This window comes from Misgurnus anguillicaudatus, chromosome 1, assembly GCF_027580225.2.
Source record: "Misgurnus anguillicaudatus chromosome 1, ASM2758022v2, whole genome shotgun sequence".
In the NCBI taxonomy this organism is placed as follows: Eukaryota; Metazoa; Chordata; class Actinopteri; order Cypriniformes; family Cobitidae; genus Misgurnus; species Misgurnus anguillicaudatus.
This window is the reverse complement of record NC_073337.2, coordinates 29,811,572-29,832,525: the sequence shown is the minus strand read 5'-3', so window position 1 is coordinate 29,832,525 and position 20,954 is coordinate 29,811,572. Positions and strand designations below refer to the sequence as shown.

At 35.7% G+C, this 20,954-nt stretch overlaps 3 protein-coding genes and 1 long non-coding RNA gene across 4 annotated transcripts; all 4 read left to right on the top strand.

Annotated features, from left to right (window-relative positions):
- Nucleotides 1-2,137: 2,137 nt before the first annotated feature.
- LOC129431814 (snaclec purpureotin subunit beta-like) lies at nucleotides 2,138-3,191 on the top strand. Its single transcript, XM_073866678.1, has 3 exons — nucleotides 2,138-2,174; nucleotides 2,248-2,485; nucleotides 2,758-3,191. Exons 1-3 carry the CDS (start codon nucleotides 2,138-2,140, stop codon nucleotides 3,122-3,124), a joined length of 642 nt encoding a protein of 213 aa, XP_073722779.1. The 3' UTR covers nucleotides 3,125-3,191.
- Nucleotides 3,192-6,542: 3,351 nt separating this feature from the next.
- Nucleotides 6,543-8,341, top strand: LOC129432128 (macrophage mannose receptor 1-like). Its single transcript, XM_073866633.1, has 3 exons — nucleotides 6,543-6,579; nucleotides 6,653-7,039; nucleotides 7,843-8,341. Exons 1-3 carry the CDS (start codon nucleotides 6,543-6,545, stop codon nucleotides 8,199-8,201), a joined length of 783 nt encoding a protein of 260 aa, XP_073722734.1. The 3' UTR covers nucleotides 8,202-8,341.
- A 4,683-nt stretch (nucleotides 8,342-13,024) lies between these two features.
- On the top strand, nucleotides 13,025-14,221 carry LOC141363679 (uncharacterized). Its single transcript, XR_012369196.1, has 2 exons — nucleotides 13,025-13,299; nucleotides 13,441-14,221. It is a non-coding gene; the product is annotated as an uncharacterized lncRNA (long non-coding RNA).
- Nucleotides 14,222-14,989: 768 nt separating this feature from the next.
- Nucleotides 14,990-20,149, top strand: LOC129432413 (C-type mannose receptor 2-like). Its single transcript, XM_073870183.1, has 5 exons — nucleotides 14,990-15,129; nucleotides 15,423-15,461; nucleotides 15,535-15,874; nucleotides 19,328-19,656; nucleotides 19,785-20,149. The coding sequence occupies exons 2-5, from the start codon at nucleotides 15,425-15,427 to the stop codon at nucleotides 20,147-20,149; spliced, it is 1,071 nt and encodes a 356-aa protein (XP_073726284.1). The 5' UTR covers nucleotides 14,990-15,129; nucleotides 15,423-15,424.
- The last annotated feature ends 805 nt before the right edge of the window (nucleotides 20,150-20,954 follow it).

Sequence of the window (20,954 nt, the reverse complement as noted above, 5' to 3'; positions counted from 1 at the left end):
GGTTGAGGAGGTTCCCCTGTTCATATGTAAAGCGCTTTGAGTACTGAGAAAAGCGCTATATGTAAGGAATGTAAGGAAAGGAATCATTTGTCAAAATATCTTCTCTTGTGTTCAAGACTCACACAGGTTCAAAACAACATTAGGGTGAGTAAATTATGACACAATTTTCATGTTGTTGTTGTTTTGGGTGAATCCCTTTAATCTACCAGTACAAACAAATCTAAAGCATTACATTTTTATTACATGGCATTAAATCTTTGGAGATGACAGTCAGTATAAATGTTACATAATTATTAGTTTTATCACTGCTACACATGCTGTGTTGTTTTTAATAATATCATGGATGTTTATCTTTACATTTTTTGAAGATGGCAAATCATCATTCACGATGTCAAGAGGTGAGGAAATAAAACACATTTATGAGTATTTAGCATGTAGTGTATATGTGGTGTAAAGTTTCACACGTTCAGCTCTCTTCCTCATTCAAATGAAGTTTGTCTAAACGCTAACAAAAGTGAATTTAAATGATATCTTTCCAGGAAATCCACACTATTCCTGCATCCAAAACAAAAACACCTTTGGATTTCCTGGAAAAAACACCTGTGGATCAGGCCCATGCAGTACTTGGCTTGCTGAACTGCGGGGCAGTCAGAATTTTGGGTGGGCAGCCATAACTCTCAATGTAAATATAAAACTGATCTGAAGGTTTTACTTTATTTGTCTCCTACAAACAGAAAATGCATCATTTATATTCTGTCTCTGCAAACGCAGAGGGAATTAAATAGAAGACTTTTTTCTGAAGATATTTTGCAGTGTACCAGCTGCCCCGACTGAATTATAATTTTTTTTGTTAACATTATTGGATTTTTTCTGATAAATATTGTAAAGATGCATTTGTTTAAGTTACTGTCGTAGTGAATAGTATTTCTCCTGTGAGTAAAATACTGCTGAAGAGACCTCTTAGCTTTGTGTAAGATAACCAGAAATTGGTGGACAGGAGCTGGTATTAATAGTGTTTGCCAACAAGGGTCACTATTTGTGTAGACACTTATAGTTGGCTGGACATTTTTGGGGAGTAGAGGGAAAGTCTGGAGGGGGGCAATGTCCCTGTAGACCTGGCCTTCTTGGGTGAGGTTTTGGAAGACAACAATCAGCCATATGCCAAAGACCCAAAAACTTTATCTCTTTCAGACAATGATTCCTACAACATCAACAGTCCATATGAAGACTCATTTATACTGTGATAGATCAATAAGTGTGATATTATAATAACAACAATATTGTCTGTGCTAATGTTAAAGAAGTGAATGAAACAGAAATTGGCAGACACTCATGTTAATATGCAAATAGAGGGACTAAACTGGCGCCTCATTTCTGTCATTACAGTAAAAACATGCAAAAGTAATGTATGTGGAAAAAAACATCAACACGGAACTGAAATATGAAAATGATTCACAGATAAAATATAAAGACATAATGATAAACATCACAGCCAGAGACACAGAAGATTCAGGAGAGAAACACACAAACTCAAAAGTAAGAACTTTATTTTCTTTCTCATTCCTATTAAAATAATATTTTTGATATCACAGTGTTTTATAAGGATTGTGCAGGCACAGGGTAGATAATCGAGAAAAATGTGCAATGTTGAGGTGAAAGACAAGAATGTTTGTGTAATGTGTAACTTATGCCAAGGAAGAAAAAGTCTCTCCACGTCTGTTGCAAGTAATTCTGATCTAATAAAGCATCTCACATCATCACATGCTGACACAAAATTAGTGTTGTTTTCTTTAGTACCCATTTAACATATGTAATATTTGAGGCATCCAAGTTATTTGAAATATTTAATTTATTTGTTTAAGTAAGCCAATAATTATTTTCTCTGGTAATTAGTTACTTTTATAAAGATGTAACGCAGTTAATATGTGTGAGAATTAATTAGTAACTATAACTATACTTTTTAACGTAACGTTCCCAACACTGCTTTTAACAGCTTTAATATCAGATTCTCATCTTTATTTACTACACATTAAAATAGTTTAGACATTTAAATGAATGAATTTATTGTGATGATCAGAATTATGAACAAACAGAATAAATCAACATCTGATGTTTTCAATGTGTTTGTTTTTCAGAAATGTCTCAAACTTTATATTTCAGCGTTCTTCTCATCGGTGAGTTTGTGTTTGTGGTTTTATGTTTGTTTTATAATCTCATGAGATTTGACTCAAACTCTCTCTTTCATAGCTCTCTGTTCATTATCTGAATGCATTCAGCGCCGCTATCACTACATAAAAGTTACAAAGACCTGGACTGAAGCTCAGAAATACTGCAGAGAGAAATACAGAGATCTGGCCACAGTCAAAAACATCAATGACATGAATCAACTGATCATGAGTGTGGATAACAGTCTGCTGAGGAGCACTCAAGAAGTGTATGTCTGGATTGGACTGAAGAGATCAAGTAAAGACTCATTGGAGTGGTCAGATGAGAGCGACTCTACATTCACACACTGGAGGTCTGGTGAACCTAATAATGGTGAACCTGAAAGTTGTGCAGTAACCATTGTGAACAAGGAGGGAGAATGGAATGATGTAAAGTGTGATGAGACTTATACCTTTGTGTGTCATGAAGGTGAGTAATAAAAGTCAATGTGTGTTTGATGACAGAAGTTTCTTTATTATTAAAATGATCTCAGTTCAGTGTTTGTGGTGTATATTTGTTTTGATCTGATGTGTAGTTTGTGTTTGTTGTGTGTTCAGATAATCTGATATTGATCCAGATGAATCTGAGCTGGTCTGAAGCTCTGAGATACTGCAGAGAGAATCATGTTGATCTGGTTTCAGTTGATTCAGAGGAGATTCAGTTCATGGTGGCTAAAGTGATTCATCGGTCCTCTACTGACGCTGTGTGGATGGGGTTACACCATTACTGTCAAATGAATCTCTGGATCTGGATACGAGGAGAGGTCGTGTGCTATCAGAATTGGGCTCCAGGGAATGAAACAGCAGTGGACGACTGTGACCGTGAAGTGAAATCTGGAGCAGTTCAGTCTGGAGGAGATCATCTCTGGATCAGCCTTCCTCAATCTCACAAACTCAACTTCATCTGCAGCAGAAAATAATCAAATCATTTGTGTTTATCACTTCATTTTTGTTCTTTGTTAATTTTCTGGTTTTCATTTTGTTTTGTTCTTTAGCATAAGGGTCCATTTATAAACATATTACAGATTAAATACAACATTATGCCTTAGTTCAGAATCATGTATACAAAAAATATATTTTCTATGTTAATCTCCTGACATTAAATTTTCTCAAAGTTTCACAAAATGCCTTCCATTAAAATTTTCTTCTATAAATATATATAAACATACAAATATATAAAACGAAAGAACAGACCTTCTGCTTTTAAACAAACAAACAAAAAATGGGGAAAAAGTGTTTTATCCTATCTTCATTTGTTCTCTTTTTATATCATCTCAAATATGGCTAGGTTTCTTAAAAAAAAATTGAGCAAAAGGATGAAATTGTTGCTTTTTTAAAGGAATTTTATTAGAGATCAGATTCAGAACAATGATCAAAACACTTTTTTAAAATTGTTCTTTATTTTTAATTGATGAGATAACTTAAAGTTCATGATATTTACTCATCAGATGTCACTTCTGTTCTCTTTCATGTGTGATTAATAAAGATTATGAGCTCATATAAGAGTTAAATTAGATTTATTTCTGCATCTTAAGTGAATCAAATGAGTTTAGATTCCTTTGATTCTTCTCTTTAGAATTGTTCAGTTGAATCTGATTCTTTAATTTCTGACAGTGGTAGATGTTTGTGTTATAAAATATAGTGAAGACTGAGTTTCATCCATGTGTTGACTAATGTAATATATATGGATAATATCAGCTCTTAATAAACTCATCTACAACCAACATTTTCCACAGTAAAGGAACAGAGTCCAACTAAAGCAGACACTGATCATCATAATGATGACTTCAAATTAAACAAAACATCAACATCTAAACCTCTGTTTATTCTCAATAACAGTTTTTATATGCAGATGAAAGAAACTGTTTTATAATAAGACAAACGTGTTTTCTACAGTTTAGAAAAAATTCATGTAATGTTTCACAAAGAAATTCTTAAAATATAAAAAATAGGTTTGGAGAACATTGAACCCAAGAAAATATATTTTGATAAATGATGATAAACACACAGAACAAAGAAACCCACACAGGTTCAGAACAACATAAGGGCGAGTAAATGACAGAATTTTTTTTTTGGTCCCTTTAATCTACCAGAACAAACATAACTAAAGCATTACATTTCCGTTACATGGCATTAAATCTTTGGAAAGGACAGTCAGTATAAATGTTACAGAATTATTAGTTTTATCTGTGCTATATGCTATATTCAGGGCCTAAAGTTAACTTTTTTGACCACCAGCCACTGTGCCAGGTGGATTTAGAAGCCCATAAACGGCGTAAGCAAAAACCAATTGGCTCATTACCCTTATTTCACGTGGCATGTAAACACCTTAATACCTTAACCGTCTTTCTCAAGGTTTGTTTCTATGTGTGCATGTCTCTGCGTGTGAAAGTTAAACGTAACGCATAAGTAAGAGCAAAGTAACGCATAAAAGTCTTCGCTCAACTAAAGCAGATGGCAGAGAAACTGCAAAAGTAGAAGCTTATTTTACATTTACAGGTTCTGCAGACATGAGAAAAGATACAACAGTATAGACCGTTTCATCAGGCCCACGTGTGGTGACGCAATAAGCGTCTGGTCCGAACTTTACTTCCGGTTTCTGTTTGTTTAATCGTCTGACTAGTTGCTGAAACTGAACTCTTAAACAAATACATTGTTGCAAATAACAAATGTTTTGGGTTCCTATGTAATCCACGTGTGGTTTATTTTGTTGTTATATAAATAAACTACTTTAAAATGACTTTGTTGTTATTTATTCTTCGCAGAGTTTACCGGAAGTTATGTAATGACCACGAAAGCCGCGTGTTTATGTTGTTACTGCTGAAACTGTCTATAGCTTAAGACAGATATGCTATCGGCTTTTTGAACGACTATTATGTACTATAGGCGGTGACGTCACTACCGGCAATTCTCCAAGTCCCATGTAAACGCAGTTGTCTGCATTGTCGATTTATTGATTTGCATGTAAATGCATGAAAACAGTTTTCTATAATAAGCAGATTTTTGATAGTTATCCGCTTATTCTGTGCATGTAAACATACTCAGAGATCTCAATGTGGCGGCAAGTACAAATTGCAAAGTTGTACACAGTTTTGATGGTCCTTAACTACATGTGTGTCACTTTGGAAAGGATTTGGACGACAGGAAAGTATATGATAGAAAGAGGGGCAGGGGATCGGCAAACGACCTCGAGCCAGGATTTGAGCTTGGGTTGCCAAAAGTGCGTCTGCACCATATGTCGGAGTACACCATCGGCTCTGACCACTTTGCATAAAGTTTATCTTATAGATGAATGTCTGAATGCAAGACTTTATGGTGTATTTCAGTTTTGGTGGAATAAAAAACATTTTACTGTAAAATTTGGCGCTTTTTTCAACAATAGTTTACAGTCCTGCCTCCACAGCTCAAATGTCAAAATACATCTACAGGTTATAGGGTACATTTAGAGTGAAAAACCTTTCTGAAGAGAAACACTTAATTTAAATGTATGTGTATAGCAAAGTTTACCATCAGTCTATTGGCTCAGTGGTTCATGTAGATTATCTACAAATTGGAAGATTGGTGGTTCAATCCCCGGCTCCACAGTACCAAGTGTTGAGTTGTCCTTGAGCAAAACACCTAACCCCAGCTGCTCCCGGCGAGCTGGCTGGCACCTTGCATGGCTGACACCGCCATCGGTGAATGAATGGGTGAATGTGAGGCAACTTGTAAAGCGCTTTGGATGGCCATAGGTCTGTCAATATTATTATTATTAAAAAATAACTTTACTCACTGTGTTGTTGTGACACTGACTACTGTACGTCAATATGCAAATAAAAAACTCACACCTTATTTTACTCTGAGACTTCTGTTTGTACTAATGTTAAAACACAACAGGAAGGTAAAAAATACACAAATAAGCAGGAAAAGAAATATGAAAATATGACTTTTGAGAGAAATATGCAAATGATGGGAGGTGTTGAAGATGAGATATAATATAATAACATCTAAACAACACAGACAGAGAAACAGAAGATTCAGGAGAGAAACACACAAACTTAAAAGTAAGAACTTTATTTACTTTAAAATAATATTTATGATATCACAGTGTTTTATAAGGATTGTGTATTAATGTTTAATGACTATTAATGAAACTTTATAAAGAATTGATAAAGAGTTACTGAAGAGATGTTAACTTTTAGCTTCATTTAACAGCTTTAATATCAGATTCTCATCTTTATTTACTACACATTAAAATAGTTTAGACATTTAAATGAATGAATTTATTGTGATGATCAGAATTATGAACAAACAGAATAAATCAACATCTGATGTTTTCAATATGTTTGTTTTTCAGAAATGACTCAAACTTTATATTTCAGCGTTCTTCTCATCGGTGAGTTTGTGTTTGTGGTTTTATGTTTGTTTTATAATCTCATGAGATTTGACTCAAACTCTTTCTTTCATAGCTCTCTGTTCATTATCTGAATGCATTCAGCGCCGCTATCATCACATAAACATGATGATGAACTGGACTGAAGCTCTGAGATACTGCAGAGAAAAATACACAGATCTGGGCACAGTCAACAACATCAATGACATGAATCAACTGATGAAGAGTGTGGATAACAGCCTGCTTTTGAGCACTTATTATGTGTATGTCTGGATTGGACTGAAGAGATCAAGTAAAGACTCGTGGATGTGGGCAGATGAGAGCGACTCTACATTCACACACTGGAGGTCTGGTGAACCTAATAATGGTGAACCTGAAAGTTGTACAGTAACCATTGTGAACAAGCAGGGAGAATGGAATGATGTAAAGTGCTATGAGTCTTATACCTTTGTGTGTCATGAAGGTGAGTAATAAAAGTCAATGTGTGTTTGATGACAGAAGTTTCTTCATTATTAAAATGATCTCAGTTCAGTGATTGTTGTGTATGTTTGTTTTGATCTGATGTGTAGTTTGTGTAACAACCTTCTTGTATCCGAGAGCCTCAGCTGATGCGTGAAGTTTCTTTTAATTCACCATACAAGACAATGCGATGTATTCAAACAGCCTCTTTATTTCATACATCAGTGCATCGACTTGAAACACCCCACAGCACTGTAAAAACTATACAAAAACAACAAATTCATATATTCAAACAAACTTGTAAACATCAAATTGCATAAATAGGCATCACAAACACTACATTACACAAACATTCATCGATGCATTAATTGCGTTATTCGATCAACATACGTCGCTACGCTCTCCAAGGAGTGCAAACCGAATATGAGAATCTTGTCGTCAACATTAAACGTGCATCCAATTCAGTTCAAATGATGCAAAAGTATAAAATTCACATTAAAATACAAAGTCAAACAATTAGCATCTAGCATACATGTCCACCTGCCATCTCATCATGCTTACGTGTGCACCTGCTCAATAAGTTGCCTGAAGAGGACAATTTCAACACAAATATCAGCGAACTTCCGTTTACAATTCACATGCACAAAGTACAAAAACATCAATTTTGTATCGTGAATCAAATTACAAAATTAATTACACAGATGTATTCAATAATTCATGACCTGATCCATACTTACATTTTACATAAAATACATAAATACAGTATTTTAAATGGTCCCTTACAGTTTGTGTTTGTTGTGTGTTCAGATAAACTGATATTGATCAATGAGAGTCTGAGCTGGTCTGAAGCTCTGAGATACTGCAGAGAGAATCATGTTGATCTGGTTTCAGTTGATTCAGAGGAGATTCAGCGCTGGGTGACAGACGTGATTCATCAGTCCTCTACTGACGCTGTGTGGATGGGGTTACGTCACTCCTGTGCTGTTGGTCTTTGGTTCTGGGTGAATGGAGAGATGGTCTGCTATCAGAATTGGGCTCCAGGGAACGAAACAGCAGTGGACGACTGTGACCATGAAGTGAAATCTGGAGCAGTTCAGTCTGGAGATCATCGCTGGATCACTCTTCCTGAATCTCAACAACTCAACTTCATCTGCATCAGAAAATAATGAATTAATTTGTGTCGATCACTTCATTTTTATAATTTTCTGGTTTTCATTTAGTTTTGTTCTTCAGGGTTCATTTATAAACATATTACAGATTAATACAACATTATGCCTTAGTTCAGAATCATTTCATGTATACTAAATTTTTTTATGTTATTCTCCAGACACAATACATTTTCTGATTCTTTAATAACTGTTGAATTATATGAACTGAATGTGTTAGTTATATTTTGGGAGTGGGTTAAAGTTCGTGATATTTACTCATCAGATGTCACTTCTGTTCTGTTTCATGTGCTGACTAATGTAAAATAATGATGGATAATATCAGCTCTTAATAAACTCATCTACAACCAACATTTTCCACAATAAATGCTGTGAGTCCATGTGACGGAGCGCATACACTGTAAAAAATGTCTGTAGAAATTACAGTATTAATGGGTATTACTGGCAACTAATTGCCAGTAACTTACTGTAGATTTTACATTTATGTTATTTACTGGCAACATTTTGTTCAAAGTTAAATGGACATGAAACATTTTTTGACTTTATCTTCTACAGTAAGTTACTGGCAACCAGCTGCAAAATTACAGCAAATATTTTAGAGTGTAGCTACCGTCACGGTAGCAGGGCGCTACCAACCATAAAGTAAAGACTGAGTATAAATGTTACCTTTATATGTTGGTATAGTGTGTTTATGTATTTTGTTAACCATCGTACTGTTTCAAATAATTTAATTATAGCCATTCAACAATACACTCAGTTATCCCGTAGCTTTTGTGTGCACACTTTTGACATCTAACACTACGGTGATTCATATCGTCGCTGCCCGATGAAAATCACGTATGTCCAAAACGGTAACTTTTCAGAAAGTGAAAAAAACACCGTATATCAAAAGCAGTTGAATGTAGCGTTGTCATACTTGGTACGGCATATTTACATGTAACCATATTCTTGTCAGTGTCATGATATAATCCACATTTGACCAAAATTGAGTTTAAATGGACATGCGTGCATATTTTACAGTAACTTTGATCGATACGCGTTCTTCCGATCATTAATTAGAATGGCCAAAGTCGCGTTTCGCATTGACAGATGAATACGCTCAGTTTATTAAATAGCCTACATCTTAGTTAAATACGCTTACTTTATTTAATATTAATTATAAGTGTATTAAATGTCTCTTGCAAACCATTAAGGGACAATGAATCAATACACTGACATGGTAATGCTACACAACAGGGGCGTCAGATTGTGTTGAAAAGTGGTGGGGACAAAAGATCTTATAAAAACATTACTGCAGGACAGGAAAAATATTGAATAACGCCCATCAAAAATGGGCATAGCGTAGGCCAGTCAACAACAAGAAAATACTCAGCATAAATTTATAAACCCTCAACAATGTCGAATGCACACATCACACATGTAACAGTCCCTGCAACACCAGCTCAACCGAACAATGCCAAAGCACCATAGCGTAGAAAACAGCAGCGCGTTTAATAAATGATTACAATGAATTTCATTACATATGTACAAGAAAACACACCATAAGCATACAACACAACATATGTGACACTAGACCACAAAACCAGTCTTAAGCATCGCTTGATTTTTCAGAACATTTTAACCAAATGCTTTCAAAAAGTGGTGGGGAAATCCCCAGCGTAAATATCACCAATGCTAGACAGATACTTTGTTTGCACAGTCCTACCGTAATTAAATAACTCCTAGATGTTAGTCTGGCGTCCGGGGGAACCGTTTACCTCGAAGGAAAGTCATTGTCATGTTTATTCGGCTATATCCAGTGCTGAGCTTCGATGAAACTTTACGAGACCGGCGAGATGCTTCACAGGCTGAAGATATGCGGCGTGATTGACAGCTTTGACACCAAACGGGTACGTGAAAATCAGATGACATGATTTCACAAGTTTTCATTGGCTATTTAGGTATGTGACGCATACTGTATATGGAAATGAACCTGGACATTCAATCTGTCGAAAAATCTCAAAATCGGCAAAATGAACATACGTGAGTTTCATCGGACAGCGACGATATGCTATAGCTACAGCCATTTATACATCTCTTACTGTTCAATTCATGCCATTCACTTCACAACAATAGCTGATCACAATAACTACGCAACACATGTTTTTATTAATTATGTGTCTCTGTTTATTTAGTTTAAAAGGTAACAGAGTTTCAAAGTACTATCATTGTGTCTTACAAGCATATCCTGGTCTGTTTAAAGGGAAGTTTGCTGCAATTGTCAGGTTTAAATAGCTTGAAATGACGCTATAACTTCCGGGTCAACAGGAAGTGACCCAGGGTTTTATTTATTAATTTAAATTAATTTATTAGCTGTAAATATATATTGTGGCTTTGCCAAATATGAGCTTGCATTATAAAAATAATGGTCTGCAATTTTCTAGCTTTGTATATTTAGTATTTTGGCTGTTGTTAAGGTTTTATTGTTTGCTCACCTGAGGCACCCCTGTATTGTATTATGTGTTGGTATGTGCCAATTTCAGAGGTGTGTTTCAGGTCTATATCTAGACGAACAGTGTCAGTCTTTGAGAGGTGAAGACATAAGTCTGTTGTAGGCTCTTAAAAGTGATTTCTTTTTAAGCTCTGTTTCTAAGCAGCTGAAAGATTATAAATTTTGATTGGTTTATTTATTTTTATTTTATTTGTTTTGATTCTCATGTCAATTTACTTTGTTACTTAATAGTATTTTTTTTCTTTAATGTTGATGATTTTTATTGCCTTTATTTGGCCTGAATTGGGGTAAATAAAAAATCCCATCTTTTCAAACTCATCCGACTTCTCTTGAGTGTTTACATCTGCTCACAACTTCTCAGTCACATTTACCCACAAAAGTCCAATTAAAGCAAACACTGATCATCATAATAATGACTTTAAATTAAACAAAACATTAACATCTAAACCTTTGTTCCTTCTCAATAATGTTATGCTAGGCTACAATTACAATGCTTATAATAATGTTGATATATAAAATGTACATGAATATATTTTATTATTTTCAATATTATATGTTATTATACATGATCTATATTATTATTATATGCATTATATTATACATTATTATAGTCTACTTATTTTTTTCTACACATATAAAGAGGATGCACATAATGACAAATCTTCACTCTTTCCTTCCTGATCTTTTAAATCTCTGTATGAAAGTGTTTAATGCCTAATGTAAACGTCTTGTAAATGTAATGAGAAGTATAAACGTCAATCACTAAACTAGATCTCCTGTCTGTTTTATTTTAGATACAGATGCACGTCTCTGTCATATTAATTAAATGTCATATTTGTTAACACATCCAATACTTCTTTAATGTTACTCTGGTCGGTGGACAGTACTGGCTTCCTCCAGCGACAGTAAAACCTCACAAATAAAAAATGCAAAACGGAACATAACAGATAATAAATACGATCATGGATTTCTTTTCGAGCTCTTTTGCTTCTATGACAAACTGCTTTAATATTTTTTGTGGACCAGCACCACGAAAATGCCCCAACATGAAGCTGGTTTGGGTGTGTTTTATGCAAATAACCAACCTCTGCACACGACCACTCATATAGTACACTCCAAATTCACTAATGTAACAACAAGTATAACAACAAATTCATGTAGACTACATGTTGTGAATTAGGCAGAAAGTTTTCGTGAGAAGTTCAAGTGTGCTTTTAAATATGAAAAACGTTATTATTAGTGACTGAGACACATGGTCCTCCTCGTATAGCTGTATAGATTTACTGTCCTCCAAAATAACTTTACATGCAGCCATTAATGTCAAAATAGCTGGCAACAAAAGTGAGGATATCCTAAGTGATCATAGATGTATATCATTTAACCATCAAAGCTTCATGTTCTGTTTATCATCTTTATGTTTTATTCTGTTTGACAAATGTGTGTATCTTGTATTAAAGATGTTGAAATTTGGTGCTTTGAGTACAATTGTCTCATACTGACCACTAGACGTTGAACATGGCACCTCGAGGCAAAGAATAGGATTTGAGAATTATAATTGTTGCTCTTCACAAAGATGTCCTCGGCTATCAGAAGATCAACAACCTGAAACTAAGTTACAGTACAGCTGCCACATTCATACAGAAGTTTTTCAAGATTTTTCAATCGGATCAGGACACGGAAGGGTCGATTCAAAGAAGTTGAGTCCTCGTGCTGTACATCAGGTGCAGAAGCTGCTTTTGTCCTTTGAGAAGATATACTAAAATATTTCCTGAAATGTGAGGGGTATAGTCACTTTTGTGACGTACTGTATTTTGATAGTAAGCACACATTTGACAATAACCATTGACTTCTATAGTAGGAAAAACAAATACAAAGACAATGGGTACCATTAACTGTTTGCTTACCATCATTTGTTAAAATATCTTCTCTTGTGTTCAAGACTCACACAGGTTCAGAACAACATTAGGGTGAGTAAATGATGACACAATTTTCATGTTGTTGTTGTTTTTGGGTGAATCCCTTTAATCTACCTGTACAAACAAATCTAAAGCATTATATTTTTATTACATGGCATTAAATCTTTGGGGATGACAGTCAGTATAAATGTTACATAATTATTAGTTTACGAGTTCGCCTCACTGACAATAAAATGGGACTGCTATGCGTGTGTGGCGTGCTGTCCCGGGGCAAAGTTTCCGAGCTCGGGAAATACGAGTTCGGAACGTTCGTCCCTTGACTGGGGAAGGAGTCCCGGGCCTAGGCGTGCCCTGACCCGGGTTATCCCCGGTACTGAGCTAAATGTATGTAGTGAGGCGAAGGGGTGGAGGTGGGTTTGCAATAATTCTGGAGAATGAGGGTAAGGAGTCTTGATTATTTATAGAGCTGGTACTAAGTTGTTGTGTTGATTAGTGATTAATAACCAGCCGTGTTCATTGATTAGTGATTGAGAGCCAGCCGTGTTCATTGACTGATCAGCTCCTCCCAAACCTTGTTTATAAAACATCATTTTTATCACTGCTACACATGCTGTGTTGTTTTTAATAACCTTTCTATCAGGGATCTTTATATTTTTTGAAGATGGCAAATCGTCATTCACGATAGCAAGAGGTGAGCAAAGAAAACACATTTATGAGTATTTAGCATGTAGTGTATATGTGGTGTAAAGTTTCACACGTTCAGCTCTCTTCCTCATTCAAATGAAGTTCGTCTAAAGGCTAACAAAAGATATTGATATTGATATCTTTCCAGGAAATCCACACTATTCCTGCATCCAAAACAAAACACCTTTGGATTTCCTGGAAAAAACACCTGTGGGTCTGGCCCGGTACCAGGCTTGCTGAACTGCAAGGCAGTCAGAAATGTTGGGTCGGCAGCCATAACTCTCAATGTAAATATAAAACTGATCTGAAGGTTTTACTTTATTTGTCTCCTACAAACAGAAAATGCATCATTCATATTCTGTCTTTGCAAACGCAGAGAGAATTAAATAGAAGACATTTGCTGAAGATTGCAATGTACCAGCTGGCCCGACCGAATTATAAAATGTTTTATGTTAAGATTATTGGATTTTTTTCTGATATATATTTTTAAGTTTTTTTTAAGTTACCGTTGTAGAGAATTACTCCTGTAAGTTAAATACTGCTGAAGAGACCTCTGAGCTTTGTGTAAGATAACCAGAAATTGGTGGACAGGATATTAATAGCGTTTGCCAACAAGGGTCATTATTTGTGTAGACACTTATGGTTGGCTGGACATTTTTGGGGAGCAGAGGGAAAATCTGGGGGGGGGGAATGTCCCCCAGACACCCCCGTAGACCTGGCCTTGCTTGGGTGAGACTGTGGTAGACAACAATCAACCATGATGCCAAAGACCCACAAATTTTATCTCTTTCAGACAATGATTCCTACAACATCAACAGTATTTACTGTATGTCCATGTATGAAGACTCATTCATACTGTGATAGATCAATAAGTGTGATATTATAAAAACAACTTTATTGTCTCTGAAATAAAATAATTTACTTTATAATGAATTTGTGCTAATGTTAAAGAAATGAATGAAACAATAATGTTAAATAAAGCTGTATGAATGAAATTGGCAGACACGCATGTATGCAGGGGCAGATCTAGAGAATTTTGCAATGATAACCATGACTGTCAAAACATTTCTCAGTTTAATTTGGCATGTCAACAATTTTTTCAAAAATGAATAGTCATACTAATAGATTCTGAGAAAGTGGATCCATGTCAATTTTGTGACAGCAGTAGCATAAAGACACACAAAGAGCTAGCCTAACATAACATTAGACCTTTATATGAGACAACAAAGTATTGCGGATGTAAATAACGTAACAGTGTGGTTGTTGAAGGGTTAACTTTCTGTGTATGGACTTTTTCGACTTGGTGTCAACTTACCTCTAAACCCACTGCTAACTGCTTATCAGCCTCTCTTCACCGAGACACTGCATACTGCAGACAGATGCACTGTGCAGCCTCCCCTTTTTTTGGGGGGGGGGGTCACTGCCGTGCTGGTGATGGGTGAAACTATTTTTTTTGGGGGGGGGGGTTCTGTTTGAGACCAGATTGGTACAGGTCTCCTTGGCCTTCAACGTGTAGGCTATGAACATAAAATATGCTTAAACAATATGATCTGTTTTATAAATAGGGTGGCAACAGGGGTGACAAGACTGTATCCCATGTGTGGCAGCTGCCACCCCGTAGATCCACCCCTGCATGTTAATATGCAAATAGGGGACTAAACTGCTGCCATATTTCTGTCATTACAGTAAAAAACAAGGAAAAGTAAGGATATGTGGAAAAAAACATCAGCACGGAACTAAAATATGAAAATGATGCGCAGATAAAATACAAAGACATACTGATGAACACAAAGACAGAGAAACAGAAGATTCAGGAGAGAAACACACAAACTCAAAAGTAAGAACTTTATTTACTTTAAAATAATATTTTTGATATCACAGTGTTTTATAAGGATTGTGTATTAATGTTTAATGACTATTAATGAAACTTTATAAAGAATTGATGAAGAGTTACTGAAGAGATGTTAACTTTTAGCTTCATTTAACAGCTTTAATATCAGATTCTCATCTTTATTTACTACACATTAAAATAGTTTAGACATTTAAATGAATGAATTTATTGTGATGATCAGAATTATGAACAAAAAGAATAAATCAACATCTGATGTTTTCAATGTGTTTGTTTTTCAGAAATGGCTCAAACTTTATATTTCAGCGTTCTTCTCATCGGTGAGTTTGTGTTTGTGGTTTTATGTTTGTTTTATAATCTCATGAGATTTGACTCAAACTCTTTCTTTCATAGCTCTCTGTTCATTATCTGAATGCATTCAGCACCGCTATCACTATATAAACATAATGAAGACCTGGACTGAAGCTCAGAAATACTGCAGAGAAAAATACACAGATCTGGCCACAGTCAACAACATCAATGACATGAAACAACTGATGATGAGTAATGTCTGGATTGGTCTGAAAAATACAGGTGTTTATAAATGGAAGTGGTCTCTGGGTGATTTTGTTAGATATACAAACTGGTCTAATGGAGACTCAAACGGTCGAGATCAGTGTGTTTATATGAGAGATGGATCATGGCATCATCAGGACTGTAATATGAAGAAGAGATTCATCTGCTACAATGGTGAGTGAAGCTTCATAAAATAACATCAAACCTTCACTTAACAAAACATCATCAGATGTAAACTTTACAAGACAACAATAACAAACATCACAGAAACACAAATAAATATGATGTGAGTTTATGTTTGACATATTCACTCTTCTGTAAACTACAACAAACTAAAAAACACACAGATCAGTTTATTAACTCACCCTGTGTTAAACTTCTGTGTGACAAATAAACTTTGTGAATTAAGCAATATCGCTCGAGTAGGAGTGTGATATAGCTCTATATCATCACGGCTGTGATTAGGCCAGAGGCATGAGGCCACAGGCCGAGTGCCGGAGGCAATCACAGCCGTGATGATATAGAGCTATATCACACGACTCCGAGAGCGATATTGCTTTTATACAACAGTTCGACGGCACACGTTTGAAAAACGAAAACTAGAAAACAACAACGGAGTTATTTTAAAAGCCTCTTTGTTTGAGAACTACTTCTTCCGCCACGGATTTGAGGGCGGCCAGAATGACAGGTAAAACTTTCGGCTGCTTTGAAGCTCATAACAACTCAATGGACGGAAAAGCTGTTACTTTATATTACCGTTTCTTGGTCACAAAGTGTAGTTTTAAGAGTAGTTCAGTCGAGAATGTATATGTATTATATTTAAATCTGCAGTCGATTAGTAAAGATAGCGCCTGTTTGAACGTTTGCTTAGTGAGATTCGGTACGAATGAGAACCAAAGCATGAGCGGACATCAGTGTTCACTCGCCCCGCTGACCACCGCCCTCTCTGGGCTACACCTCTGACAGGATTCCCCGGCTCTCATGTTGGCCTTGTTTGTTTATGATCGTCAAAATGAAATCAAATCAGCAGTATTTGGTGTCATGATCAAACTATTACTTGTTTTTTTATTCATATTTAGTGTCTTTTGTGTTGTTATTGTTTTGGCGCGAGGTAAAAGTTAATAAATCAAAGTTATACTTGTGTAACGTTACTATTGCTTTCTCATTTATTCTTAACGCGATACGAGCACTCGATTATTATTATTAAACTTTGTTCTTGTCAGTACTATACAAAACGGTTTTTTATAAGTGTCAGAGAGATGTTTTTGCATGCTGCTTATAAAAATACCAGTGGCGATATCTCATAACATGTTTTAATAGTCACGTCACGATAAAGTAAATGATCAATGTCCACATTTAAAAGCTGCGGTGCTTACCTGCAGTTCCACGGTGTTTTCGCGTTCTGATAAGAGATATAGCTCCAGAAAAAAAACGAGTGTTTATATTCCTCTTTCCAAGTGTTAATAATCCACACGATGTGACAAGACATTAATCCAATTAACTTTAACGTAACATCCAAGAGCGCTGATCTTTGACTAATAACTTCCGATTGGGGATTCACAGACTGATTTATGAGCTAGTAAACTAATGAGACACACGGAGAGTGATTCAAACAGCGCGTCTGTGTTTTTCCATTTAGAGATGAGCCTGCTTAGGACCTCCATTCACTAGGTGGCGGAATAATACGAAAGGTGAAGCGGTTACAGTGCTGTTATCAGCACAATATCGTATGGCTCTTAGCCAATCAGATTCGAGAACCAGAAAGAACTGTTGTATAAATTAATTTATAGCACTCTTACAATATTAAAACTGGCCATGTACTTCTCACAGACAATAATGCCCCCCCCCCCCCAACACACACACACACACTAAAAAATTCTGATGTTGACTTACAAGGCACTAAATGGCCTCGCTACTCGTTATTTTTCGGAGCTTTTAAAACACTACAAAGCACTATATGGTTCTACACAGGTGCGACACAGGTGCTTCACCGGTGCTATATGGCACTAAAAATGGTTCTTCTATGATTACGAGCAAAGAACCACTTTTGGTGCTATATAGCACCGTTTGTTTTTAGAGTGAAGCATTTGGGTGATATAGTGTCTCTTGTGGTTTTTATGGTTGTATCCTAAATGTGTATATTTTATGGCTTCCAAGTGTTACTTTTAATTGTTTTTTTATTACTTTTATTTATTCTTCCTTTTAATTTTTACTTCCATTGTTTCATACCTACGTTATGTGTTTTTTATCACCATGTCTATTTTATTTATCTTACTTTTTCAGCCTGATCTCACAAAATACGTGAAATAGTCACGCATTATTTTGCTCAGTTTTGCGTGACATTCTCACGTATTTCCACCATATTACGTGCCCCTGACACGACTTTCTTTTCCGTGACAGTTTCACGTATTGGTTATTCAACTGTTTTTCCTATTTTCTTACAACTGACGCGTCGGTTTGGGGTTAGAACAACTTTCTGTTACATAAAATGACATCCTTACCCAAACCCAACTCTTACTCCAACGTCAGGCGACGATGTTTTAAAAAGCATACGAATGTTTTTTATAAACCAATACATTAAGTGACATCCTAACGCAAACAGCAAATCTAACCCCAAACCGAAGCGACAATTGTTTTAAAATAGGAAAAACAGTTGAGTAACCAATACATGAAACTGTCACGGAAAAGAAAGTCGTGTCAGGGGCACGTAATATGGTGGAAATACGTGAGAATGTCACGCAAAACTGAGCAAAATAATGCGTGACTATTTCACGGAAATTTGTGAGATCATGTTGCACTTTTTACTTATGTTAAGCGCTTTGAGAAACGAGTTTTAAAGGCGCTATACAAAATAAAGATATTATTATTATTATTATTACTAAACTGCAAATGGTAGTCAGGTATCCAATCAAATCAGCTCATATTTTGTGGTAAAAAAGGATCAAGTTTTACGCATAACTGTGCATCTGTGACAGAGAGCTCTGTCACGGACTAAGACAACACTATCAATCCAACAGTAATAGTGTAGTCTGAAAGTACATTCACATTATAAGCGTCTCTGTCACTGTGTGTCGCTCGTCTCTTTCAAAACAGGTGTTTCTATATCTGGTTGTCATATACAAATGAGTAACGTCCACTCCAGTAACTGACGAGAGACGAATGACGTGAACTCCACTGCTTTGTTCTCATTGGTAGTCGCTCCCGAATGTCGCTCATAATTTGCATAAAGTTGAACATTTCTCAAGTTTGTCATGTGACTGGACACGCCCATCCAGTCGCCAACGGTTACTGTCGCTCATTTAGCCGGAAGTCGGCAAGCTTCCATTGAAATCAATGAGATTGCTTCGCTTTGCTACTGCTAGTCGCTGCTGAATGCAGCTTTAGTCCATGTGACAGAGCTTTCTGTCTCTAACACACCTCATCACAGCATCTTACCGTGGATGTTGTTAACTGACAGCTCACGTCTAGACTAAATAAATGCCCATGATGGATAAAGACAGAAAGAGAGAAGCAAACCCACTCCAGTAACTCAACTTAATAAGAGTTTCTGTAGGTTGACATCTATACTGTAAGTGTATTAAGAGTCAAAGTAAATCATGACACAATCTTTATTTTCTTCAACAGAGATCAGTAAAGGATTCATCATTAATGGTTCTTCAGTATCATGGAGAGACGCTCAGATCTTCTGCAGACAGCATCATACTGATCTGACCAGTGTGAGGAATCAGATTGAGAATCAACAGATTCAGAAGATCATGAATGACAAAAACATAAATGAAGTCTGGATTGGTCTGTTCAGTGACTCATGGGAGTGGTCAGATAAAAGTGAATCTGGATTCAGAAAATGGAATCGTATTGAACCAAATAATCCTGATACTGAAAAATGTGCAATGGTCCTCAGTGGGGGACAATGGAATAATGTGCCTTGCAGTTTATCTTATACCTTTGTGTGTCATGAAGGTGAGTAATAAAAGTCAATGTGTGTTTTATGACAGAAGTTTCTTCATTATTAAAATTATCTCAGTTCAGTGTTTGTGGTGTATGTTTGTTTTGATCTGATGTGTAGTTTGTGTTTGTTGTGTGTTCAGATAATCTGATATTGATCCAGAAGAATCTGAGCTGGTCTGAAGCTCTGAGATACTGCAGAGAGAATCATGTGGATCTGGTTTCAGTTGATTCAGAGGAGATTCAGTTCATGGTGGCACAAGTGATTCATCGGTCCTCTACTGACGCTGTGTGGATGGGGTTACACTATTACTGCCAAATGAATCTCTGGATCTGGATACGAGGAGAGGTTGTGTGCTATCAGAATTGGGCTTCAGGGAACAAAACAAAACTGATGGACTGCAACACTGAACACAGAGCTGGAGCAGTTCAGTCTGGAGATCATCTCTGGATCAGTCTTCCTCAATCTCACAAACTCAACTTCATCTGCAGCAGATATGAAGAATAAAATCATTGGTGTCTATCACTTCCTTTTTTTTTCATTTTCTGGTTTTCATTTAGTTTTGTTCTTTAATCTGTAATACATTTATAAATGGACCCTACTGCTAAATACAACATTATGCCTAAATTCAGAATCATTTCTAAAAATATATATTTTCTATGTTAATCTCCTGACATATATTTTCTGATGTTTCTTTAATAACTGTTGAATTATATGTAAAGAATGTGTTAGTTATATTTTGGGAGTGGGTTAAAGTTCATGATATTTACTCATCAGATGTCACTTCTGTTCTGTTTCATGTGTGATTAATAAAGATTATAAGCTCATATCAGAGTTTAATGAGATTTATTTCTGGATCTTAAGTGAAACATGTGAGTTTAGATTCCTTTGATTCTTCTCTTTAGAATCGTTCAGTTTACTCTGATTCTTTAACAATGATAGATGTATGTCTAAAGAAATATAGTGAAGACTGAGTTCCATTCATGTGACTAATGTAAAATAATGATGGATAATATCAGCTCTTAATAAACTCATCTACAACCAACATTTTCCACAGTAAAGACAGAGTCCACCTAAAGCAAACACTGATCGTCATAATGATGACTTTAAATTAGAATGAGAATGATTTATAATAATGCAATAATGTTTTCTACAGTTTAGAAATAATGTTTTATAACAGTTTTAAAATAATTAAATGTAATGTTTCTCAAAAAGTTTACAAAATAACTTAAGAAAACACTGAACACAAAAGAAGATCACAAAAGTGAGTACACACCTCACATTTAAGCAGATATTTTAGTTTATCTTCTGA